General features: G+C 38.5%; 1 protein-coding gene and 1 pseudogene across 3 annotated transcripts; one reads left to right on the top strand and one right to left on the bottom strand.

Moving 5' to 3' along the window:
• The first annotated feature begins 8,919 nt into the window (after positions 1–8,919).
• On the top strand, positions 8,920–17,919 carry LOC149837650 (subtilisin-like protease SBT4.6; annotated as a pseudogene).
• A 2,427-nt stretch (positions 17,920–20,346) lies between these two features.
• On the bottom strand, positions 20,347–23,981 carry LOC149837649 (uncharacterized). 3 transcript variants are annotated; one of them, XM_090006168.1, is made up of 3 exons: positions 23,122–23,981; positions 22,555–22,715; positions 20,347–22,469 (listed from the first exon to the last, which is right to left on the bottom strand). In XM_090006168.1, exons 2-3 carry the CDS (start codon positions 22,709–22,711, stop codon positions 20,815–20,817), a joined length of 1,812 nt encoding a protein of 603 aa, XP_089862294.1. In that variant the 5' UTR covers positions 22,712–22,715; positions 23,122–23,981; the 3' UTR covers positions 20,347–20,814. The 3 variants fall into 3 exon arrangements, with proteins under 3 accessions (XP_089862294.1, XP_089862295.1, XP_089862296.1); XM_090006169.1 differs by having other exon boundaries at positions 22,555–22,727; positions 23,122–23,972; XM_090006170.1 differs by having other exon boundaries at positions 22,555–22,712; positions 23,122–23,136.
• Between the last annotated feature and the right edge of the window lie 3,520 nt (positions 23,982–27,501).

Genomic DNA, 27,501 nt, shown 5'->3' with positions numbered 1-27,501 from the left:
GGATGTAATTCATGATATTAATGTTTCAATTAATGAATGGTATGTTTAGTACTCTCTGTTTTACCCTGTAATGCGCCCGACTTGTGTTTTTCGCACTTCCGCTATTTAAAAAAAAAAAAAAATTTACTCCAAAATTTTTACTATAAAAAGTTGGGGCGTTACAGGTTGAGTCATGATACCATAATATTGAATGAACCGGTGATAGTACCCCGTAAGACCCAAAAAACTTCTCAAGGCTTTAATGGTGCACGAAGTAGGCCAACTGGACATGACTTCAATCTTATCCAGATTGGCAATTACCCATTTACTTCCCACTATGTGTCAAAGATAAGACACACTCCCTTGTCCAAAGCTACATTTGCTTCACTTGGCAAAGAGAGTATGTTCTCTTAATACATCCAACACAATTTTCACATGTTTAAGGTGATCCTCCCAATTTGAATTATAAACCAAGATGTCATCAAAGAATACCAATACAAACATTCTCAACATAGGATTAAATATGTCATTCATTGTTCTTTGGAAGGTGGGTGGTGCATTGGTCAACCCAACTAGCATAACCAAGAATTTATAGTGACCATCATGCGTGTGAAATGCGGTATTCTCTATGTCTTCCTTAGCCATTCAGATTTAGTGATACCTGACTCTTAAATCAAGATTGAAAAAGTATTTGGCACCAAATAACTCATCCAACAACTCATCAATGACCAGAATGAGATGCTTGTCTTTAAATGTCACCTCATTAAGTGCTATATAATCAATACAAAATTGTCATGTGTTATCCTTCTTGAGCATAAGAACCGATGAAGAATAGGCACTTGAACTTGGGCGAATGATGCCACTTCCAAGCATCTCTTGCACTAACTTTTCAATTTCACCTTTTTGTACAAAAGCATACAGATATGGTCTTACACTAATCGGCCCTTGTCCCAAAATAAGAGATATGTGATGGTTTTGAGTGCGTGAAAGAAGCAACCCCTTGAGTTCTCCAAAAACATCTTCAAATGACTCAAGCAACTCACTCATGTCTAGCAGAATATTGTCTTTCAAATTGAACTCATCTTTAGGTGCTATTGGTTGTGCCACACATAAGAAGGCCATGTGAGTAGCCCAAAAAATTTTAATTGTTTATTGGCCATCAATTACTTCACTATCTTGTATGGGATAAGCTTTTAAGATCATTAGTCGGTCCGCTTTAGCAAATGTCATCTCCATGTTGGTGAAGTTCCATGTGACACTTCCTAACGAACGAAGCCAACACATCCCTAACACAACATCGACATTGTGCATAGGCAAAACAAACAAATCAAGTTTAAAGTGGGATCCTTAAAGATTGATCTCCACATCGGTGTATAATTGGCCACATTTGAGATGGCTTCCATCTCCTGCCATAACATCAAACTTTGGATGTTCATGTGGCGGGAACTTGAACTTAGACACTAAGTCATCTCTCACAAAGTTGTGGGTAGACCCTCTGTCTATTAAAACATCAACTCTTTTGCCGGATAAGGTGTTGGAGACTCTCATGGAAGTAGGGGCTGATTTGCTTCCCAAAGCATAGCATTGGCCAATCGGTTCTTGAATGTCTTCAATTTCCTCATGGTCCAATTCTTCCATGGTCTCCTCTTCTTCTGACTCATAATTATCTTCATTATTTCTCACTATCAAGTATTTAAGAGATTTGCATTTGTGACCCGACATCCAATTGCTTTTACAATTGAAATATAAGTCTTTCTTTCGCAATTCTTTCATCTCATCCCTAGAGATGTGCTCCACTTTAAGGTTATTGGAACTCCAAAATTTAACCCCCTTGTTTGGTATGGGCCTTGGTATAAACTTCAAATTAGGATTGACATTCATGAAACCTTTGCGAAACCCATGCATTCTTTTGTGTTTCTCTTCAATTATGTGTGCTTGAAGATAAAAGTCCTCAAGTATTTGTAGATTTTAAGCCAAAAGCTTATGACGAATGCCATCTTTCAATTCACTAGTAAAAGAACTCAAAAGTGCATCTTCATTCCATTCACCACATAGAGAGTATAAATCCTAAAATTGGGCTTGGTACTCTTGTACGGATCCAATTTGGCAAAGTTGTTTCATCTCAACTTCATGATTAGTGTAAGGCATTGAGCCAAACCGTTTGAGAAGTTCATGCTCAAGAATGTTCCAAGTGGGATATCCATGTCGTTGGTCAAACCAATGAAACCATCTTAGAGCTTCACCTTTAAAGCTCATAGCGGCACATCGAACCATGTGATCAACCCTCACATTGTGACTAATGAAGAATTGGCATCCCTTATATAGCCATTCCATCAAATTTTTGCCTGTGAATACTGGAAATGAAATTTTGACCGATCTAGGCAAAGTTGCCTTATAAAAATTTTCTTGCCAGCCCAAGATATGGACACCAATTCCATGCTCGACCATGAATTCACATCCTTGCACTGTCTCATTTGGATTGTAGGCATTCTCAACATTTTGGCTTCGCCAAGGAAAAAAGTCCCTACAATTGTCATAGTTTGCATAACCAGGTTTACCGCTCGCAAGGTTCACATGCTATATTCTGTCAACCATGCAACGTGCAAGGTTGCTCCCATAGGCAACACCGCATACATCATGCATCACAAAGTAGCATGTGTTGTGCGGTTTCTCACCCATGCGGACATCGCCATGCACGTAGCATGATAGTGTGTAACGCACGTTGTGCTGCAACGCATTTGCGCTAACACCATGATGCTAAGCGTGCACGCACAATTTGACATGGAGCTTCATAAGCTGTTGCGCAACACCAAGGCACATTAAGCGCTATTGCATTGGCACCAATTTGTGGCATGCCGTGCGCTTGGAATTGTGCGTGATGCACTTTTTGTGTGTGTGAACCATGGAAGGTCCTGCTGGCATTTCCGTCTCACCCAGCATCTGCACATCAGACACACGCTTGTTTATAAAACAGTCGAGCGATTCTGGCCGCTTACCCTTGGCCATTAGCTGAGCCTTCAAATCTGCAAACAAGTTGATGAGATTCTGCTGTAATGAAGCAATCTGCACCTCAAGGCCTGTCATTCTTCCATGAACCTCCTCCAACTTGCCTTCAAGTGAAGCAGCTCGGACTGAAGTCTCCTCAAAGTGTTCTTCGACTTGCTGCTGCAACTGGTCTAACATGATCTCCTTAAGCAGTGTCACTTTTGATGTCATGGCTTTGATACCACTTGTTGCACTATAGCTAGGGATTGTTCACCTCCGGCCTCGATCATTCGGTGCACGCAAACTCTCAGCTTAAAAGAAACATGCAGGTGCAATATTTCACTCAGCGCACATAGGCACAATTCAATCTACATGCGTAGGCACAGAAGTGATCAGCGCACACAGATGCAGTGTAGTGTAGCATGCACAGGCCCTTGCGAATGATGCACATACAGGCACCTAGGATGACACGCACACAGAGAATAGCGCTCACAGGTGCAAGGCATGTGATGCTCACACAGAGCATCATAGCATCTGAGCTTCTTGCTCGGGACCGCGCACAACAGCGTTGATGCAAAAGTGTGCGTTATGCTCGAATGCGTTTAAGTCCATGATCAAAAGAAGACTCGACAACACTCGTAGTTTAGATTTAAACAGTATGAGAGATAATGCACTTAACTGAACACACTATTTCGACGCTCTGAGTGATCACTCATGTCGTCGGATGTTTAATGCATGTAATTAAGAGCTAGCTGATGCGGTGTTATAGCGATCTCCATATCTAATATTTAATAGACAAGCTTTTGCAGCTATAAAAGAAGTGAGTTAAGTGTGACTAAGCAAATTTCCAAACGTCTGTTGTGCTTGCACTCATCTGTCAAAGTTGAGGAGACAATCATGAGCTGCTAGCTCAATGAGTCATTTGAGGCTATGCACAAAGTATGACTGTGCGACAATCGGTAAGTGCAGTCTGGATGCTGCTATAGTGCTTCAGATTGGAGTGGCTAGTTGTGGATGCCGATTGCAGATCCGAACAACCTCATTAGATCTTTGTAGCTCTTCCTCAAAGCTAAAGTGTAACTTCAATAATGATCTTAGAATGAATGAAAGATGTGTTGTGAAAGTGAAATCCTTTTCTAGCTTATGAATAAGGCTAGAAAGGTTGATCCTCAAGTAAGGCCATCTTCAAATAGATTCAAAGGAAAATAAGCTTTATTTCTCAAAATCTCATTAGATTACATAATGACTCAATTACAAAAGACCAGACTATTTATAGAGTTGACCTTTACTTGGCACCAAGGTCCGAGCAACTCATACTTCAAAACTAATAGGCATCAACCCTTAACTTGCTGCTAAAACCATACTATCAAAGTCATTCCTATGTTGTCCATCCTATACCGCACCCAAGCCCACTTTAGCTGACTGCTCTGCTGCACAAACCTGACTCTGCTACCGTGTTGGCATGCTACTTGCTCACTCGACTCACTGCTCAACTGCCAGTCGGTGTGTTGGTCTCCTATGTTGTGCGACAACTGAATCTACCTCTTATATTGGCCCAAATTCAGTAGGGTCCGCAACACCAATGATACTAACTGACATTGACCTGAATGTGAATGGATTAGGTCTAAGTGGGACTAAGCCTGAACCAATATGAAACAAGATCTATTTGGATCGATGCGAATTAATTCAACTAGCACAAACCTAATTAGGTCTAGACTTGATTTGGCCTAGGTGGCCCATGCTTAGGGTAGTTGGCGGTAGTTGGGCCAACTAGCACAAACCTAGGTCAATGCTAGTGGCCCTAACTGGTGTCGAGATTCAGATTCAGATCAAATGCAAGTTGGTCCATACCAAGGGGGTTGCATCAATCTCAAAGGGTTTTTTCCTGGCAGGAAACCAATAAATATCCTCCATTTGCTCACTTTTTTATAATAATTATCCTCCAAGTGTGTGCCTTGGGTGGAGAATTGAGAGCACCTGCATTCTTCCTTTCCTTCATTTTAGGGAGCGGCCCCTCAAGGTAATTTTCTTATCATTTCTCTAGGATATGTAGCTTCCATAGGTAGCTAACTTTCTAGTCTAGCTTTTTGGCCACCAAGTCCAAGAATTTGGAAGAGTGCCAAACACTCCCTTAGCCTAGGATGACTTTTTACTTAAGATTTTCTCACATTTTCTTGAGAAAATACTAACTACTCTAGTATAGCTTAGGAATTTATTTTCCTAGCTAGGTAGAGTAGCTTTTCTTACAAGGAGTGGCTCTTCCTAATAAGAAACCCTTATCAGATTAGGGATACTCTATCAGATTCTAAGCTCACGGTTGGAGGGAAGGAGATTCTGTTGACATTACGAGTGGGCCTAGGGCTTCAACAAGCCCAAGTAAGTTTTCTAACATCTCTCTTTCACTTTTAGTTAAATTTTTACTGTTTGCATTTGCTATTTTTAGTCCTTTTCTTGCTTGTTTTTTAGGCTTGGTGGGTTCCACCACCAAGTCTCCCTCTTCCTTTTCATTAGTGTTGTAAAAACTTTGTCAAAAAGGAGAGAAAAGTGATTTGTAAGGAAAGTCTCAATCTTGATCAGGTTATCCCCAACCACTCAAGGAGGAACACACTGATCTCATACTAGTGGAGTTCCCATATTTTTTGAAATTGAAGGCAAATTTTTTAAAGAAAAATCTTTAAAAAATTGATAAAATTTTTGCTTGCGGATTTTTACATCTACAAATTTGACCGTGATGAGATCCTGCTATCCCATCCACTGAGATTTCCTGATTAGCTATTTTTTATGCCTTTTCTGAGTTTCCAACACCTCTAAACTTTTGTTGGGGCATTGCATGCCACTTAGAGGGTAGGAAAATATTTTCCCAACATGTTTCAAAATATCTTCTTGTGTAAAAAAAATGCTTGCATCATATATGTTTTTCTCTCTTTACCGTCTTTCTTTCTAGGTCTAGTGCCACTCCTGTTTTTGTGTATCTTCGTTTTAGAAATCCCTGTCCTAGCTTTTGGATCGAAAAATCTCCCTACCCTACCAAAAGCAATAACTTGAGTATATTGGCAGTAGATCAAAGGAGTTGAAATTTGTTTCATACGTATCAAAAGAATTAGTTTGGGTATGTAGTGTTCAGTCTAATGTAAACCCATTTACCCTAGAACCTTGAAGAAGACCAGAAAAAAGCTTATTAATTAGGATACCCTAGTTTTTAAAACTTGTGTGCAAGGTGAGACTGCTTGTAGCCTTGTTTCCTGACTCAACCCATGGGTAGACATAAGAAGGGTTCAATAGGGGATCCCTTCAGTGAGGTTGAGATCCAAGATGAGTCTAGGTTGGATGAGGATGTCAATGTCCGAACCCAGCTTGGGGTAAAGACTAGGTTCCAACAAGCCCAATGGATTTGAATTTAAGAGTTTGAGGCTAATATGGAGGGTCCCAAAGAGGGAGAAATGGACCTAATCATTCATAATTTAGAGAAATAAATTCTTGAGAAAGAAAAAAGCCTATGAGAGTGAGGAATCTTCTAGTGAAGAAGAAGAAGAGGAAATTCATGAAAAAGGTAAATTCAAGAGGAGAAGAAAAAATCAAGGTAAAATGAGAGAAAAATATTATAAGAAGGAAAAAGAAAAAGGCATAAAATTCAAGAAGAAGAAGAAATAAAGAAAAGAAAGTTACCCTCATGATTAAGGCTTTGTTGTTGTGAAGATGAACTTCCTAAAATGCCTCCATTGTTGGATCCAGACCCTTTGGGTCTAGAGACCCAAATACCCCAAGATGGGATTGGGCTTGAACCTTCATCAATAGATTCATGGAATGAAACCACTTTTTCTATAAAAAATTCATTGCTTGATCTTGCATATCATTTTCCCTTTGTTCCAGAGATAATTGGATCATCATTTCCCAAGTCTAGGTAGGTGAATGAAAACAAAACCTGAACCTGTAAATATTCAAATTAACAACCCTAAAAAATATATAAAAAAATCACAAAATCAATAAAAATTAACAAATATAAAAATAATAAAAATAATAAAAATTGGTAAAGTTTGAATATCACTAAAAATAAAAAATATAAACATCTAATAAAATTTAAAATTCCTAAAAAGTTGAAAATATGAAAATCCTTAAAAACAAGTCTAAAAAACCTACCTATCAAAGCACTTCAATTACCATTTGCATAAATGAAAAATCCATAATTGTTAGCAGACTAATCTTGCCTAATTAGAGTTTCCTAACCTAGTTCTTTCATTTGCAAAGTCTCCCAAACTAAGGCTATGTTTGGTTCAATCTCATGAGATTTAAAAAGTGGATTTCATATGCACAATACCCCCAAAGCTACCAAACCTAAAGAGTGAGTTGTTCATAGCACCCCCAAAAGCAAGCATGTGAGAACTCAAAATCTCATGGATTTCATTTGCACAACACCCCAAAAGCATCCAAACGTAAAAAGTGAGTTGTGCACAGAACCCCAAAAGCAAGCCTTTGCAAATGAGACCTCATGAGATTCGAGTTCTCATGAGATTTAGAAAGTGAATCTCATTTGCACAACACTACACAAGCAACCAAACTTGCCCTAAGTGTGGGAATAAGTTTAAAAAATTCTTCTAAAAAGAATCTCAAATTTCATAAAGGAGAAGCTACATTCTACCATTTCTAAAATAATGATATTTAAATCCTATCAATTGCACTTGAAATCCAAATAGACATAATTATTATGAAAAAAAACTCCCAATGAGGCATAGAGTTGGTTTATTCAAACTAATTCAAAGCAAGTAATAATGGCTTAGTGAAGTCCAAGTCAAACTTCTAGCTAGATATGGGTGTAAGACCACTAAGAAACCATGTTGGCAATAAACTCTATGTTTTAGAAATAAAAACAGTGAAATCTTAGAAACCTAAGTCTCAAAATGAAAAAGTGCAGAAAAATGGTGAAATGAAAAAAAATGATGAAAGGGAGAAAAAAAAAGAAGGAAAAAAAAACACATGAACATATAGAGCACAAAAAACAAAAGGAAAGGAGAGAGAGGTGCACTTAGGCCAATACTTGTCTCGAGCCTATAGCATGGTGGCAGGCTCCGTCATAAGTACAATTGTCTTGTAAGTAGAGGTCGGATTAAAATTTCTTTGAAGAAACACCAGTTTTTTTTTTAACTTTGTACATTCCATCTTTTTTAAACTAGGGCAACCTAGGCATTTTGAGCTAAGGATTTTTCTCAAAGGAAGCCTTTGCTCAAAATTTTTTGAACCCTTAGTTTTTTTTTGAAATGATAAATTTTCCATCAAACCCATGATTTTTAAGGTTTCATCACATCTTGTGAGTAAGGGAAGCCCTGTGTTGGCCGCACTTCCAAGAAGTGCATCACCGTGTTATCCCATTGCAGATAGAGGTTCTCTTTGTAAATATTGTAAATATCAAATTCTAAAAAAAAAAAAAAAATCAAGACCAATTCATTTATGTAGCAAAAAGAAATAACTTCATCTAAATGCTCATGTTTTGTCACAAATATAAGGCAAATCCTTTCTTCCCTGGCCTTCCCAACGAAATCAAATACCATAACTAAGATGCTAACTCTGCTAAATACTATTTCGTGCTTTGGCATTTAATGTTTCTTAAGTGCAGACATTTTAAGAGCTGTTTCGTTATTTGTAAACATATGAAAGGGTTCCATAGGAATGATGAGATTAAGCTCAAACTTATATGGTGTATGCTGAGGAAGTATTGCAATTGATGTAGGATTTTCTTAAATAGTTTTACAAACTTTACACAAGCATTTTAATTCTATTATCTAGATGCATGACTATCCATGTATCCAGTACATGCTTGCACTTTTCTATGCTGTGCAGCAATTTTCTATTCTCTGCGCTGACTACTCTCTCTCTCTGGTATGAATTTATAGCTTTTGTGAAATTGGTGAACTTGACCCCCACCTGGTGAAGAACAAGATTTATTATGCGACAGTAAAACTGATGGGGAAGGTCCTTTGTCAGCCGGTGCTGGAGGTGGCGTCATGTTTGATTCTGTTCTTGATGGAATTGATATTGCATCGTGTTATGCCCTTCCTGATTCCATGCAGACATCTCAACGTGATTTATAGTGACCGGTAAGTGTATCTCACACCTCACGCCTCAGTTCTTAATAGGACTCCAGATTTTATACCCCCCCCCAAAAAAAAACATTTGAGTGAGCCACTTATATACCTTTCTTCCCATCGAAAACAAGTCGTGCTAAAGCCAAGATACTGAAGAGCAAGATGATTTATGACTCTAAAGCACCCGTGGTGACTTCCTTCTCTTCGAGGGGTCCAAATCCTTTGATAGCAGACATCCTAAAGGTAGCTAAAACAAGCCTCATCATTGTTACAAATTAAAATCCGTTCCATAATGAATGATTGGTAAAATGACCTTTTTAACTTTGGTTTGTGTAGCCGGACATAACAGCTCCTGGACTAGATATTATAGCAGCTTGGCCACCCAAGGAGTGCATAATGCCAGGTTATAAAGGTGACAAGATCAGCGAGATACAACAACGTCTATGGAACTTCAATGACTTGCCCTCATGTAAGCATGGCAGCGGCTTATGTCAAGTCATTCCATCCAAACTGGTCACCTGCTGCCATAAAGTCTGCTCTAATGACAGCATGTTTTGTTTAGTTAGTCTTCATGAGATTGTATTCCCTGCTCTATCTGGATGTGTGGTCCTTTGATGGGGCCGAACACATGATGTGTTTGGCCCTTTTGAGAGTGGGATGGAGGCATGGGACCCCATGTTGGCGTATCTACAGAATCAAACACAGAAAGCGTACCTAAAGACGCCATAGTGTGCGAGTGCGGGTGCTTGGTGTTCTCCTCAACCGGACGACGGCCACGATGAGCCCAGGCCTTAGGTCGACGATGAGCAGAACTCTAAACCCAATAAACCAAATGTAGGCTAGGTTAAGGCTGTTATTGTATGACAATGCTCACTCATCATCAATTGCAACCATCCACCCCTATATATAGTGGAGGAGAAAAAGGAGGTACAGTGAATGTGGACATTTCACATTCACGTAACCTCCTCCCTTATGACATTAACTGCCCTCCACTATCATGCCCACTAACTGCATTAGTGTCAAAACCGGGTCACCCAATGGGTTGGACCCAATCCATATGTCCAACATTCTTTCACTTGACCTATTGACACTAAAAGTGCATTAAATCGAGTTTTATACTATTATCTCGATTTAATTATTTATGTGGGTTCACATGCTACCCTTTATCATAAGAATGAATCATATGAGTCATTGAGATGAACACTCATTTATAAAATGTTATATTTTCATGTACTATACTACAATTCACCTTCAATGTTTTAACATGTTGAAATTACCTCTTTTACCTATTTTATTGGTCATTTAATATTGTTATTATGTTATTCTCTCTAACTCATATGAGAGATCCTTTATGCAAAATCAACAATATACAAAGTCATAGAGAATTAATATTTTTTCACAAATGTGATCACATATAATGTATTATCATATATCAGAAGGAATAAAAAATACCCATCCCCTTTACATGTTAAGAATACAATCCCAATGCTAGCCCTTTAGTAAGAGGATCCACAGTGGTTTCCTTTGTCCAAATTGTATCAATACATACCAGATGATTCTCACTCCTTTATTTAACAATAAAGTATTTTAACTCCATGTGTCGACACGAGGTTGATCTCTTGTTGTTATTTGAAAAGGACACGGCTGCTTCATTATCACAAAAGATCTTTAGTGGTCTCTCAATAGAATCTACAATACCAAGACCTATAATAAAGTTTCTTATCCAAATGGCCTGTGACGAAGTCTCGTATAAAGCAATAAATTATGGCTCCATGGTATGAGCAACAGTGGTAGAGTGATTTTCACTTCTTCATGAGACAACACCATCCGCTAGTAGAAAAATATATCCAGTAATAGATTTTTTGCTGTCAATACACCCTCCTAAGTCTGCATCAGAGTATCCAATGACCTCTAGGTGGTCAGTTTTCCTGTACGTCAACATATAGTCTTTTGTTCATTGTAATTAACGCATGACCTTCTTCATTGCATTCCAATGCGCAATGCCTAGATTTGACTGATATCTACCAAGTATTCTCACGAAAAACGTTATATCAGGTCGAGTGCAGGTTTGCGCGTACTGCAAACTCCCAATTGTCGAAGCATATGAGACAGTTGTCATCTGAGCCTTGGCACTATCATCCTGAGGACAATCCTTTAGGCTCAATTTATCTCCTTTCACTATGGGTGCCAAACTAGGAGAACAATTCTTCATCTCATATCTTTTAAGAACCTTAAGGATATAGGATTTCTGAGAGAGACAAGGACACTCTTAGTTCTGTTACAACGGATCTCGATTTCAAGAACATATGTGGCCTGACCCATGTCCTTCATATCAAAATGAGAGGAAAAAAAATCTTTTGTTTCATATAATAGACTCAAATTGTTAGTTGCAAGAAGAATGTCGTCAACATATAAAACCAAAATTATGAACTTACTCCCACTAGTCTTTATGTAAATGCACTAATCAAGAATGTTTTCAGTGAATCTAAAGTTCATAATTTGACTTTTTCAATTTGCAAACTAAATTATTTGAGTCATCTATAATGAAACCAGGAGATTGTTGCATGTATACCTCCTCGTCCAGATCCTCATTCAGAAAGGCAGTTTTCACATCCATCTGATGTAGCTCTAAATCAAAATGAGCTACTAGCGACATGATTATTCCAATGATTCCTTAGTTGAGACAGGAGGAAAAGTCTCATTATAATCAATGCCTTTTATCTGTGTGGAAAGCCTTGTACCTCTCCACATGACCTTTATAATCTGTTTTGGTCATATAGACCTATTTACAACCAACAGGTCTGACTCCATCAGGTCGAGGTACAAGATCCCACACTTGGTTCTTTGCCATAGAGTCAAGCTCTTCTTTCATGACATTGATCCAATGTGTTGATCTTTCACTTTCAATGGCTTCTGCAAATATGAAGATACCATCATCAATGTCTATAAAATCATTAGACTCTTGCAAATACACCACATAGTCTGGATGGATAGCAGATTTTGTGATTATCGTGGACCTCCATACAGGTGTTACAGGTGGTTCAAAATGAGCCTCTATATCATGTTATTGTTTTATATCCTCATCAACAACCAGATCTAGTTGAGATTGATGTTCATTGTCTGGACTTTCTCTTACATTATCCAAAGGGACAATGATAGGAAAAATCGAACCTTAATGCTTCACAGGTATGGAACTTGAATCCTGCAATTCCTCAAAATCAATATTTTGAGATGCATCTATCCCAACAGAACCATTTTTCAGAAATCTCACTTTATCTGTTTTCAGTATCTGTGGTGTATGAGATAGACAATAAAACCTAAAGTCCTTTGACCTTTTTGGATAACCAATGAAAAATCCACTAGTCGTCCTATGATCAAAGGCTTTTATATATGGGTTATACAATTTAGCTTCTGTCGGACATCCCCATATGCACATATATGACAAAGAAGGTTTTCTACTTGTCCATAACTCGTAAGGAGTTCTTTGAACAGCCTTTGTAAGAACCTTATTCAAAAAATACATTATTGTCCTAAGAGCTTCACCCTACAAGGTCAAGAGAAGGTTTAAGTGATTCAACATCGCTCGAACCATTTCTTTAAGTGTACAGTTTCTTCTTTCAGCTACACCATTTTGGTAAGCACTACCAGACATGGTATACTAAAGTACAATGCCTTCCTCTTTAAGAAATCACGTTAATGGCCCTTCCTCTTGTCCCATCTTAGTAAAGCGACCAAAATATTCGCTACCTCTATCAGACCTGACAACCTTAATAACTTCATCGGTTTGTTTCTCTACTTCTTTCTTGAAGTCCTTACAAACCTAAAAGACTTCTGATTTTTCAAATAATAAGTAGAGATACATATACCGTGAGTAATCATTTATAAAGGTGACAAAATACTTTTCACCCATATAATACGATGAAAAAGGGCCGCAAACATCCGTATGCACTATCTTCAACTTTCCATTATTGAGTTTGAAATCTTTCTTATACGTGTTATACTGCTTAGTCTTTATGCAGTCAATGCATAGCTCTATATTTATGAAATCAAGGAATCCAAGGATTTCCTCTTTCATGAGTCTTTAGACTCTCTCTTTCGAGATATGTCCTAACATTCGATGCCAAAGTAGATAGGATTGGTCATCCTTTAGGTCACGTTTATTGTCAATCATTGTGTTTTCAATGGAGTGAGATTCTCAAATTTGGAATTTGGAATTTGGTTCTTAATCGATACAAACCATCACATATATATGTAGAACCTATATTCATTGAATTTTTCATAATAATAATAAGTATGAAATTTTCAAATTTAAATATAAAGTTAAACTTATCAAGTTTTGAAATTGAAATCAGGTTCCGACTATAGGATGAAACATAGAATGTATCGACCAAATCCAATATGAATCCCGACTCAAATGCAATTCTATAGGCCCAACGTTCTTAACATGTGAATGCATCTTATTTCTTGAAAAGATACTTCTTTCATGCTCTGTTGGTTCCCTCTTGTTCAGAAATGCCTATAAAGAGTTGACAATGTGTACCGTGGCACTAGTATTAATCCACCAACTATGCAATAGAGCATGAATTAAATTACACTCATGAGAAACAAATGATTCATTACCTTTATTTTTGAGCCACTTCTTATATGTTAAACAATCCATCTTCTTATGCCCCTTATTCTTGCAGAAGAAACACTTCATAGAAAGGCCTTCTGACTGGGATTTGGCTTTTGCCTGAGAGTTGGAACTCTCCCCAGAGGCTTTCTTCTGATTCTTCCTCTTGAAGGAGCTCTTCTTTGGCCCCGACATCTGTTTATTCTTACGAGAGGCCGTATGTACACTTGACACCCTCTCACCCTTCAATCTCTTCTCTTCTTCAACACACTTGGCCAAGACATCATTAAAAGACCATTCATCATTATGTGTATTGTAGAAAATTTTGAAGGGTCCATACTCAGTAGGTTACAAGGTTAAGATCAGATGGACCAAGAAGGAGTCAGAAATGGCAAACTTCATGTCATTAAGTGGAATCATAATATTCCTCATTTTCAAAATGTGCTATTGAATATGACTGTCGCCAAAATATTTCATAGACACTAATTTGGATATGAGCGTATTGGCCCTTGCCTTATTAGAAGTGATGAATTGAGCTTCAATGGCTCCCAAAAATTCCTTCATTGTCCTGCAGTGAGGAATAACACCTCGAATATTCTTAGCCACTCGAGATTGCAAAAGCAACATGCTAAGTTTGTTGAAGCGCTATCACTTCTCAGAGGTAGCCTTTTGATTGGTTGTGCTCTGCTCTGTAAGAGTGGGAGGTTCATCAATTCTAAGGGCCAGATCTATATCCATATAGCCCAAAGTGAATAACATAATTTGTTTCCAATCAAAAAATTTTGTTTTGTCTAAAAGGAAGATATTACTAGAACCATTGATAAGGAAGAAACCTGATACAACAAGGAATAAAAATAAAAGACATTACTATTATTGCTCAAACGAGACTCGTGATGAAAAGGTAAAAGTGAGACCCTTTATTTTTACATTTTTTGAGACAAGCACAGTTGAACCATTATTGTTCCACTTTAGTAGAACTGACAATACTCATAGTTGCTCAGTCTCTTTAATTCACAAAGAATTGACCTTAGTTGATTAAACTAGGAGATCATGTAACCAGAGGCAATTCAGCATTGTACCTTTGGGTACGAACATGCTTCATGGGCTGGAATACACATCTACTATAACACCTTATGTAAATTTGGAACACAACAACCTACCTTTCGGTAGAATCGTTGTTTCATAAACTCATACACAATCATGATTACAAATCTTAATACGGTCCAAAGAATTCGCAATCAACACAACTCAGATCACTTTGGTGATTACATGAATTGGTCAATTAAGATATTTTATCAAAAATATATTTGTATTATGGAGCATGCCCATGCGCACATGTAAATGCATGTATATTCATAACAAAATACAAGTTCATGCTTCAACTAATATGCATAAATTAATTATCAAGAATTTAGTCAGAATTCATGCTTAAAAATTTTATGCATAACTTAACCAATATATAACACATAAATTAATATGAATAAGTCATGCTTTCTTAATAATAAACACTTTATAAAGCATAAAAAATAACAAAAGCATGCTCATATGTGTAACAACTAGGGTCCTGAAGATGAAACCGGTCTAAAAACACCCCAAACCGATCATCCAAGGGTATGAACCGGTTCTAAACCTTATAAACCGATACTAGTATGAAAAAAAGTTCATAAAACCCTATAACTAAATGCCAAAATTCCTGTATCTTCATAGATTCATGAAAATAGGGTCCCTAGATCTCTGAACCAGTGAAAAATCAAAAGGAATCGATAAAAAATAGTTCCAAACTGGTCTCGAAAAGGACTGTATCAGTTACAGATCCGATTATGTCCAAATAGTGCCTGAATCTTATTATGGATCCAATCTGATCCAAACAGGATCTGGACCCTGCTGAAACATGGGTCCGACCTGGTTCAAACTGGACCCGGGTCTGACCCGGTCCGAACTGAACTCGGGTTGGACCTAGTCCGAGCTGGACCTGGATCTGACCCGATCCGATCTGAACCTGGGTCGGACCCGGTCCAAACTTGACCCGATCTACTCGGGTCATACCTAGACCCGAAATCATTATGGGTTCAGGTCCGATCCAATTGAACCGGCAGACCCGATCCACCCAAAATGGGTTTGGATCGGGCCTGTCACCGGGTCAGAATGCCGAACCCGATCCAGTTCCAATTCCATCATTAAAATAGAAACCCGAGGGATTTTGTTTACATTGTTTGAGAAACCGAAAAGCTTTCTCTCTTCCAGGTTTCACGGCGACCCACATCGCCCGAGAGCAATAACCGGCAACCCATGTTGCCTGAGCAACAGCTCAAGGTCACTGACACCGGCGGCCAGTCGAAAGGTTGCCGACAGCAGCCCCCATCACCCCCCGATGGTCTCCAGCAATGTCTACTCCCACCTCGCCCGACGGTAGAGGGGAACATGAAAAGGGGCTCGCCACCCTGGATGCCACGTGACGCCGGACAGACCACAACAACAGTGAAACGGCCGTCGAAGGCCGCCTCTTCCTAACGACGCACCCACGACATCCTGCAGTCATCAGCGATAAAAAAGGGGGTTTAAAAACCCTTGTTGTTGCACATCGTCGGACGAACGTTGGTGATCTGACGAAAACAGTTCCTCCCCTCCGACCATGTCCCGCAATGACCCTGGCACTGGCAAAACCCCCTGCAGCCCGACGACCACAGGTAAAACCCTTAAGCCGACTATTTATTTTTATCTCCTGTTTGATGCCGGTGATGGTTGGACGATAACCGACTAGCCACGTCGCCCCATGACGATGGGCTATCGCCTTCAATCGGCGACTTGTTGTCGGCTACCAGCATCCAGTGCCACCAACGAAATTGTTGGCGGTCACTGGTTTCTCAGAAAACCCATTTCGGCGACAAACAAACAGAAATTGGATTGGGTCAGTCGAGAAACGTTGTCGCCCCATGGCGACAGTCGCCGAAGTTTAGGCGAGCGTTTGCTGAATACAGATGAACCACCTCACCCCACGATAATAGGTTTAATCTGTTATAGTCACCCCACAACGACAAACGTTGTCAACCTGAGACTTACCTCGCCCCACGACGCCAGTAGTAGCAAACACTATTAGGCTCGCGCAACAAAAATGCATAACGTGGGCCCATAACCCAATATTGGCGTATCTACATAATCAAACATAGAAAGCGCACCTGAAGATGCCATGGTGTGCGAGTGCGGGTACTCGACGTTCTCCTCAGTCGGTCGATGCCCACAATGAGCCCAGGCCTTAGGTTGACGGTGAGCAAGACCCTGAACCCAATAAACCAAATGTAGGCTAGGTTAAGGCTATTACTATATGGCAATGCTCACTCATCATCCATTGCAACCATCCACCCCTTTATACAGTGGAGGAGGGAGTTAACCTCCTCCCTTATGGCATTAATTGCCTTCCACTGTCATGCCCACTAACCCACTAACTGCATTAGTGTCAATACCGGATCACCCAATGGGTTGGACCTGATCCATATATCCAACACCCCACTCTTAAATGAGGGGGCAGGCATGTGGCATCCAGTGGGGTTGGTCCCTAACACATTATATGCGTTCGGCCACGATAACTAGATTTGCTCACGTCCATCTGGCCATTTGAAAAACGGCCAAAGTAACTACAGATGAATGTCAACTAGTAACTTATTTTCTATTGATTGGTGCAGCCTTCCCTCTTATTTCTTCAAGCAGTGCAGACTTGAACTCGGCTATGACTGGTCATGTGAACCCGCTTGGAGCAGTGGATCCTGGTTTGGTCTACGAAGCAAATGAACAAGATTATGTAGACGTGTTGTGCCATCAAGGCTACAAGAAGACCAAGTTAGGCATTGTTACAGGAGAAAAGAGCAGCTGAAATAAGAGTGTTAATGGCACGGTTTGGAGTCTCAATTACCCTTCAATTTCACTCTCTTGGAGGAGATACATTTCCTGTCAGTGCAAGTTTCCCTAGAACCGTCACCAATGTGGGCACTAGCAAATCCACATCAAGTCAAGGTTAGCAATGCTCATGCATGGTTCCAGATTACTGTGGAGCCTTCTGTTTTGTCTTTCAGCTCTCTATATGAGATTTTTTGTGTGGTTAAGATGTGTGTCGAAGCTTCTCATACAAACAGTCAGCACGGCTTCAATGGTTTGGTCCGATGGCTTCCACAGCGTCAGAAGTTCAATTGTAGTGCACCATTTGATGAAGGAAAGGTGACTGGTGTTATAATTCTTGCAGTGCAATTTCTGCAAGCGATCACTAACATTTGAAAGTACAAGGAACATTTGGATCTTAAACTTCTTATTTTCAGTTTAAAGTCTTTCCCTTTTGCTCTTTGTTTCTTAACGCCTGTATATTTTCCAAGCTATACCTAAAGACAAACCATTAGATGTTTTTAGCTTAAGCATCAACCTGATGACAATCACTTGATCATTATATATGTATGGTCCAGGGCCCAGGCATTCAGCCTTTTTGCTGTACAGATTCTATTTTGATTATATACAAGGGATTCTGCCCCCTAGCATTTCTCATCGAAAAAGATCTAGGGTCTAAGATGAGCCCTGAACCAGATCAAGCAAGTAGTTAATAATAGAATCTTAGATTATAAAATGTCTTACTACTCGAGTGTTTGCCAAGATTCAGCCAGATGTTAATGGCAACAATTCTGCTATCATCCACAGCAAGAAGCTGAGATACTAGATAATCCATCCCATACTCCAAAACTTTAAAGATACTTGGGACCTAGTTTGTTTTTGCTGAACAGTGGAGTCAGAAGAAATTGTTAGCTTTTTCAAAGATTTACATAAGTGAACTTAGACTACATGGTTAATTTTCTGACAGAGTTCCACTTTTCACCCAAAGTCGAGTTTGTTTGCTTCTAAGATACCTGTGGACCACACCATTAAACTTTATCCATTTGCTCGTGTAACCCACATGAGGCAGTAAATGATCGTGTAACCCACATGAGGCAGTAAATGATCTAGTCGTTTGTTTCATTCCCACCAATAAGAAAAGACTCCATGGGAAAGGCATCCCATGATGGGAAGGCCATCACGTGTGAAAAAAGGAGGGGGGGTATGGATTTACATAGTAAATGCATGGTCAACGTAAAAAGAGACTCATGATGACTGTGGGCTACACAGGAAAATGGAGTTGTCATGTTTGTTTCACCTGCATATGAAAACAAAGGGTTTCATATATTAACCCCCATTTTCATGTGTAAATTGGGTGAAACAAAACGACCCCTTAGGCAAGGTCTACATTTTCTCACCTTTACGAGCCCTATGGAAGTAGTCGGATTTTCTTTTTCTTTTTTTTTTTTGCGAAATCAAATTGGGGCTAGGCAGGCTACTATAACCTCAGCTCAACGATGATTTGGGAGTTTGTAGGGCCTCTTTCTTAATAAACTTGACCTTGTTTTCTACAACCTCAGCTCTGTGAACTTATATGGCCTGTTTGGACTAGAACAAGTTCAGCCTTCTCTACCACTACAAAAAAAGTATGCATTTTACCTCTCTCTTTGTAGGAGGTAAGTGCTAATGTAGTAGTTAAACATGGCCTAACTAGACTTTTAAGTGCCAGATTCAGTATTCAGGCCCCGTGTTAGGAGCTTGGTAAGATTATTTTACAAGCTACACAGAGACGAGTAGCTGGGTACAGCTTGGTATGCACTGGGGGGCATGTTTGGTCACCGGTAGTGGGCTGCCCTCTGGAACAGGTCGGCTATGTTGGGACATGGGACAAATCATACAATTGCAAAATCTGTTGGTCAGTACATCACCCGGTGCAGATGGACTGAATGATCTAAAGCTTTTAGGGCCCGATTAGCATAAAAACCATGTTGGGATCAGGTGCAATCACATTGCACAAATGCATTTGCCGCTTCCCACTCTTACAGGCTGTACAACAGAAGAGGGAGGGTGATCAGGTGCAGGGGCACATTGCATTTGTGCAATGCGATTGCACCTGATCCTGCCTCATAAAAACCAGGTCCCCTACCACACGCATTGTTGAGGCTTCCCATATCAAGTTACATATAGTCCTTGAAGACAGGACCTTGATATCTCATGAGATTTTTTTGTGGTTTTCGCTTAATCTAACTTGGTAGATGTGATCTACAAGATTCATTTAATCAAGATGGGCATTTTAATTGCCAAAATTGAACATGTATGCAGGATTTTGCAACCATTCAAAAATTCAATCCCAAAATTGAACCTTGAAAATGCAGTATTCCTTCAAGTGCATAGGAAAAAATTAAAGAAAAAGTAGATGGCTATTCACCACCAACATATGCAACCAATCTACATGACAAAATTAGATTCAGAGGTTCCATCAACAAAGTTTCAGTTATAACTTGAGTTAGGTCAAGGCAGATCATTAATCATCCCAAGAGTCAAGTAACCTGACAAAAAAAACTGGTTAAAGATGGGCCAATCTTTAACTCCAAAGAAACATTCACCTTGATTGCACAACTACCCCAGATAGGTAGGCACCCAAGTCACCAGACCATGCATAAAAACTCATATCTACATGGCGTGTAGATTCCAGCAACACATCTCAGAAAACGAGAACATAATGAATGGTTTTTCTTTCCAAATTTTGCCAGCATTAATATGGCATGAGGAGACTTGTTGCACAACTAGGAAAATTTAACAAAGTATATACAATAAGAAAAATTGATCCTCAAATTGCATTGCTTATATCAGGCAACAAAATGGTTTTACATCAATCCTGCTTGACTACAAGATTTCGACAAAAAAGGATAAAAATGGGACAATAAGCGACAACCTTTCTTATTCTAAACTTGTGTACAAATAGACCAACAAAGGAGAAAAAACATGAATAATAACATGATAAAAAAAAGGACCTTTGCATACTTGTGTTTCTGAGTGATCAGCACGTCTTTCCCAAGAAATATACAACAGGACCCCTCAAAAGAGAGGGGTAACATTCACATGAGATAGCCGAGGAGACTGTTGGTTCTATGACAGGACCCCACTCCATCTTATGTCATTGCACAACAGGACACTCCATCTTTTGTCATGGAAATACAGATCAAGTATGCTCTTGCAATTGATTTCTAGCCTTGAACTAATGTATTTGACCCAGAAGTGTGGATGACAAAATGACAGGAGCAGGAACAAATCACATAATTCAATGTACACTTATTTGATTCTGGAACTGTCCCTCAGCGCCTCGTTACTCCAGGCTTCATCACCAAAAACTTCCTTAATCATACTACATGTTGGCAGGATATCGACATCTTTCCTAGAAACAGGAAGGAACCCAACATCCCAGATCTTTGAATCACAAGGTTGCTCTTGGAGGAAACCATGCCCAAACACATTACCAGACTCCTTGTTTCCATACTCAATATTCATGAAACAGGCTTCAGCTATGTCAACTTCAGCCTTAGGAGTAGCTTCTGGGTGTGGCATAAGAGAAGTATCGGATGCACTGTGGAAGTCATTGCCATTATGGTAGCATTCGTATGACATACATGAGTCATCTTGTACATCTTGATCATCTATGCATCTGCCATGGTTTCTTTCATGAAGCTGAAGACCCAAACCAGAACCACGACCAGCATCAAGCGACTCTGTAAAACATTTTTGAGCATCAGGTTCTTCAGAAACATCTTTAAACAACATCTCCACCTCCACCTTTTTTCCATTCTCCTTTATTCCCCTTTCCTGATCCTTGTGCTGCTCCAACTCCTCCTCATCCTCATAATTATCATCATCGTCGTCGTCATCATCATCATCATTGTCATAATCATCATCTTCATTCTGACGGAGCTCATTGGCAGCAGTGTAACCATCATGATCAACTGCTTCAGACTCCACGACAGAATCCTCATCCTCTTCTGACATTGCTAAATCATGGTTATCACTTCCCTGCCACTCATCATTATCACTGTCAGCATCACACGTCTCCAATCGATTCTGCAGAGCTCTTCCACGGAGCATAAAGACATTGAAATAGTAACTGACTAACTCCCTCTTGGTCCTTGTGGGGAATGCTACAGAGAGTTCAGTCCAAAAGTTTTTGCCCAAAGATGAAGGGTTGGAATAGACAATTTCCTGGAAGAGGTGTTCCTCATCCAAGCTCCAACGCTCTGCTACAACCTCTCCCATCTCATCAAAGCCCAATTCCATTAATATGTTCTGCCCAAGAAGTAACTTCAGCTTTTCTCTCTCTTCTGCTATGTGCTGTCTCACACAACTCACTGATCCATGGTCTAGGCTGGTACAGTTAACCCTACCACAACCAACACTTCTATCGCAGTAAGCATCTGATTCCAAGTCAGGCATTCGGATTATACAAGACCCCATCATCCTCTGATAATCTTCCTCATCGACACCAGTAATTATTGGAAGTGAAGATGAAATTTCAGGATCAGTGTCCACAGCTGCAACCAAGCTTTTTGAAGAGGGAGATGAGTTCAGGCACTGTAGCTCCCATGAAGGCACATATGCTTGATGATCAAGTCCAATTGCTACTTGTTTCCGAGGGTAATAATTGGTCAGCGGAAACTCAGGCTCCTCAACCAATCCCAATGCACCTCTCGAGCAATAATCTTGCAGATCACAAGAAACCGATTCATCTTTGGGTGAATCGGACCCAACGGTTTCCTCTCCATGAAAGACATTAGCCCATGACAAGCTGCAAGAACCTCCAGAAGCATCAGTTTGTGACACACCACCCACATCAGAAGCACCCTCATCCCCAAACTCCCCATCAGCTAGAACCTTAGTTTCACCAATGCTATGAGTTGGCAGTGTTTCAATGTCTCCACATTTTGACGGCCATTTATCAACTTCAATAGATTTTCAAATCAAAGCAAGGTCAGTTCAAAAACAAAATTCAAAAACATCGTGCTGGTGAAACCAGTCATATTTTACCTGAACTGAATAGCTTCTGAGGTAAATTAGTGCACGGAATGGTTTCTACAAATGTAGCAAGTTGTCTATTGTACTCCAACTGTCCAGCATGCTTCTTAGAAGCACATTGGCATGGCTCATCATCACAAAATGGCCTTTTGTTTTGTGCGAACCCCATACTTCTGCAAGGTAAACTACTAAGATAATAAATACAAGGCAACATAATCATCACAAAATTGAACTGTGTCTAACAGGGATGTTTGACATTGTTAAAACACGTGAGAAATAAACACCAGAAAAGTACATGACTCAATATTCATTGATTCTTAAGCTCAATTATATTAGCTATTCAATCACCTACAATGAGCTGTGCACTATTCTTAAAAAATTAAAATCAAACAAGCTTTCGGTTCCAGAGTTTAAGTGAGCTCGACGAAGTTGCCAAACCACAACATGCTCAATGCAAACATTCGTCCATGCACAAATGGGCAAAATCAGCAAAACACTCACAAAAGGAAACGCACCTAATATCACTTAGAGAACAACAAAACACAAGTTAACAATGTCTAAAAGAATGATCAAACTTACCTCGAAAGAGCAGCCAAAGCAGGAACTCGCAAGCAACAGGCTAATCAGATAATTATGCGTGAAAACCTCACCAAAAATCAAGAAAGACGGTGTGTATGATGGTAATCAGAATTGATAAGAGAATAATTATCAAACCCCAAAAACAAATTTTCCACAATCCAATAAAAATGAAAGATCGAATGAAAACGAGGCCCCAGCAGTACTCTTGTACAAAACCAAGAAAGTTCACGAATAGTAACCAATTGAAAGAGGGGAACGAGTAAACAAACGAGGAAATACAAAATTTCTGCCGAATCAACTCAAGATCGAGCGATAACTATCGAGATCCCCACGAAACCCTAACCCTAGGATTACAACCAAGGGAAACCCACCAAATCTCAATTAATCGAAAACTTTACAAAAAATTAGACCCCAAGAAGGAGTAAATCACACAAAATACAGACCGATCGAAGGCGGATTCGAAAAGCCCCAAATCCTAACCCTAAATTCCAAATACCCACTAGAAAACCCAAATCGAGGACGGATCAACGGAGAAAACGAACATAGGTCGAACAGCCGTTGATCCGAACCACGAGATCTAGAGATCGAGGAGAGGAAGAGGGAGGGAACAAGAAACCCTAACCCTAACTAGTCGAATACAGAGAAGGAATAGACGAAATCGGTATCAATCGAAAGAGGGGAAAGCCAGGAAATCGAAGAAGAGGAGGGAGGAAGCGATCGAGAGAGGAGATTGATCTGATATGTGCACGGATCGATCGAGGGGAAAAGATAAAGGGGAAAGGGTAAGGTTAAGCTTTGTAATTTCGGGAAACGCGTAAAATCGAGGGATAATTAGATCATGCCGCCCTCCTGAGAACCCTTTTCACACGAGATTTCATTCAGATCGGATTCGGTTCAAATTACTAATTTGCCCTTATCACTTCCCAGTCCCAAACCCAAACGCTATTTCTTTTTTTCGAGATATGTAGTCGGCGTAAGCCAACAAGTTTTGAAATATAGCCATAAATTATCTTCGGGTGAAAATCTATATTTTTGAAAAAAATTGGTTTCTTTTTGAAAAGTGAGGAATCCCCTAGTAAAAAAACTGTAATATTTAAAAAAAAAAATTAATCGTTTTTTGCACATCGATGTGATCTATGTTTGGATTATAGAAATCTGTATTTGGATCATGTAATTCCAACGAGTATTTAAGATTGTACGGGGTTTAAAAAATTAATGGCCGTATCAAATTTTCAACCCTCACAAAATCATGTTTTTAAGTTGAAAAATTACAATCCAAGAGTTGATTCCTCTATGTTAAACCCATCCACAGGGTCGGATTTAGTCAAAACAACCTCTCTGTAGTTCAAACCATAGTTGTCATATATGGGTTCCGGTACAAGTACCAGATATGTGAGGTACACGTGGCCATCAAAAGTTTCGGGTAAGTTTTTATTAAAACATGTATTTAAAATTTTTGGTACGAGTTTCTAATAGATATTGATATGAGATTTTGGTGATGATGGTACAAGTTCCTAAAAATTAGATCTCATAATTTATATTATAAGAATAATGACAACACATATATCGTGATAAAAATGCTAAGAAAATAAAAAAATACTAAAAATCAAAATATCAATTTGCAATGAGTCAACATCTGAAGCTACACATAAAAGCAAAGTGTTTTAAGACTAACTAAATAAAAAAAAAAGAATAGAACAGTCTCAAGCAAATATGATAATGATGTAAAAGTTGCCTCTTGTAAGAATGTCTAAAAAGTATATCCAACTATGAGCACGATATCTTGCATGTCTTCTCACATCTCAATCATAAAATTGATATAAAAAATAGAAAAATTAGATTTAGATTGAAAAGAAAGAAATTACCTCCCATAGTAGCTTCAATAGAAGTGAGAGAAACTTCCTAACGGTTTCAACTGAAGTTAGATCTACAAATATAAGAACAATGTAAGAGGGACTGTGGATGTCCATATCATCCAATATGTTACCTTATTTGAGAAGGATACAATGATTGCCACCACTATAGATGAAACGAGGTTTGGTACTGATTTCACTTGTACAAGGGACTCGTTTATTATGTTCTAAAGAAGGAGTTTCATATATATTTAAAGGCAAGTTTTTTGGCATTTCTGAAACTGATCTCAACATTTTTTAAACCAGTTTACACAAAAGAGAGTTTCTATGCAACCATGGTTCAAACTAAGGGGTTACTTACCTACACGGGTAGCAGATGCTATCCACGTGCACACAAAAAGTGTGTAGCTTTTAGACCATTTATCTTTCATACCACCCCCAAACCTCATTAAAAAAATGTAATTGCATATTTTTTTTGATTAATCCAAACCTATATATGTTTTTGTCATTACTTATTCACTAATGACGATGATTTGAATCAAACCAATTTAACAAGAATTCTTCATTTTTAGTTAATAAAGTTTTTGGTATAATACGAATCATTAATTTTTTTTGTTGAGCTAAAAACACATCTAATCATGAAAAAAGTTTAAACTAATAAATGTTTTCTACTAAAATAAAGTATAAAGATCACTTTTATGTGTTAAAATTAAGCAAAAAACAAATGCAAGTATGTTTTTTAAAGAGGTCTAGGACAGTTTGAGAGATAAATGGTTTAAAAGCTATATATTACTCACACACACACACATATATATATATAATTACATCTGCATGGGCAATCATTATTTTAATATTTTTAATAACATTTTAATATTTTTATGTTTCCAATAAAATAATTTTTTGTTATTAAAACATTAAAAACTAGTTTTTAATTGATTAAAATTTTAAATTTTCATGTCATCCTATCCTATTTTCCAAAAAAAATCAAACTTGTGTGTCAAACTCACACCACATGTACTTGTGTACATAGGATGGTATTGTGGATCCCTAAATTTTGAAAACCACAAAAAAAAAATTTATTTAGATAAAAAATTAGACCGGAACTTGAGATTAGCAAGAGTTGTGGGGTCCACTCTTCAAGTTGCACGCATTTTCTTCCTTTGTGAAAGGATCAGCTGCACCATAAGCTTGAAATCTTCACTACAAGCTTCAGTTTGTGAGTGTTCATACCTTGTACACGGGTCTTAAAAACAAGGTGGGGTTGATGGTATAGAGCAGGACCAATGTACGAAAATGCATAAAAACATGACAAATATGATAATTGTTAGAAAAATCAACACTTTTATAATAAGATCAATGAAATAAATACAATAAAAAGAGTAGAGAAATTGAATCTTACCTCAAGCTTAGGTAGCTCTTTCCTTCCTACGATGGTAATGAGTGCAGTGAAACTTGGGCAACACTTCAGCTAGGTACAGGCTCCAAAAGTGGATGAGATAAGGGATTTGAGCCCTAGGCTAAGCTAAGTAAGAATTTCGATAGGGTAAGGGTGTTTCTATATCCTAGAATGGAGAGAGGGCAGGGTGAACCCTTACTTATAGTTGTTCTAGTACATTCTGATACAAATCTCATATATTTAGGATTCGTTCAAGGATGAGATGGTAGAATCCTATTGGTTGTGGTTTGAAAGGGCTTTTTTTGATTGGCCATGAGTTTTCCTAGCTTAGTTTCTAAGGAAGGGATGTGTTAGAATGTTTTCTAGGCTTTTAGGAATAAGAGTAGGCTTATTGGATCCTATCTCATGAGTTTATAAGATAAGGACAAGAAACTCCAAGGTTTATCTCCAAATGACACATATTTTTGGTCCAAATAAACCGCTAATGATACATGTTGCTAATGATTCTATAGAAGTGCTAATGATACTCCAAAATGCTAATGACATATTGAGATTTATTAATGATAATTTATCATTTTTATACCCTTCTAATGACACTCCAAAATCTGCTAATGATAATCCATGTGTTGTTAGTAGTTTCTTAATGATAATTCAATTGTCATTAGCAAAACTGGCTAAAATAGGCCAGGCACGCTAATTTGTTTTGGTCATAACATCTTATCTAAATGTTTTTTTGAGGTAATTTTTAATATGTTGGAAAGATAACATCCTCTAATTTAATTTATCTTTTAAGCAAAAACCTGAATTCAAATATTTTGATAGTAAAAAATATGCTCAAAGTGAGCTCTACCTAAAAAATATAATTTTTTACTGAACAAACCACCTTGTTTTGGTCATAACTTTTGACTCAGATGTCAAATTGACCTAGGTTTTGGCTTGTTTAAAAGATAAAATCCTTAAGTTTAATTGATATTTTGGATAAAAATATTGAGAATGTCATTTTAGAGTTTAAAAATAAAGTTAAATTTAGTATAGCTTTAAAATGGACCTAAAATACTAGATTTTGGCATATGACTCCTAGTGTAGAATAACTAGGTCAAAATTGATGTGTCTACAGGTATATGTACTTGA

The sequence above is a fragment of the Nuphar pumila genome, chromosome 5 (assembly GCF_984573655.1).
Source record: "Nuphar pumila chromosome 5, dmNupPumi1.hap1.1, whole genome shotgun sequence".
Lineage (NCBI taxonomy): Eukaryota > Viridiplantae > Streptophyta > Magnoliopsida > Nymphaeales > Nymphaeaceae > Nuphar > Nuphar pumila.
Note: the sequence above shows the minus strand (reverse complement) of the source record. Positions and strands in the feature narration are given on the sequence as shown.

Coding starts and splice junctions, on each gene's coding strand:
- LOC149837649 (XM_090006168.1), bottom strand. CDS start 22,711: ATGGGGTTCGCACAAAACAAAAGGCCATTTTGTGATGATGAGCCATGC. Junction 22,470..22,554: donor TCAGAAGCTATTCAGTTCAG/GTAAAATATGAC, acceptor AATCTATTGAAG/TTGATAAATGGCCGTCAAAA.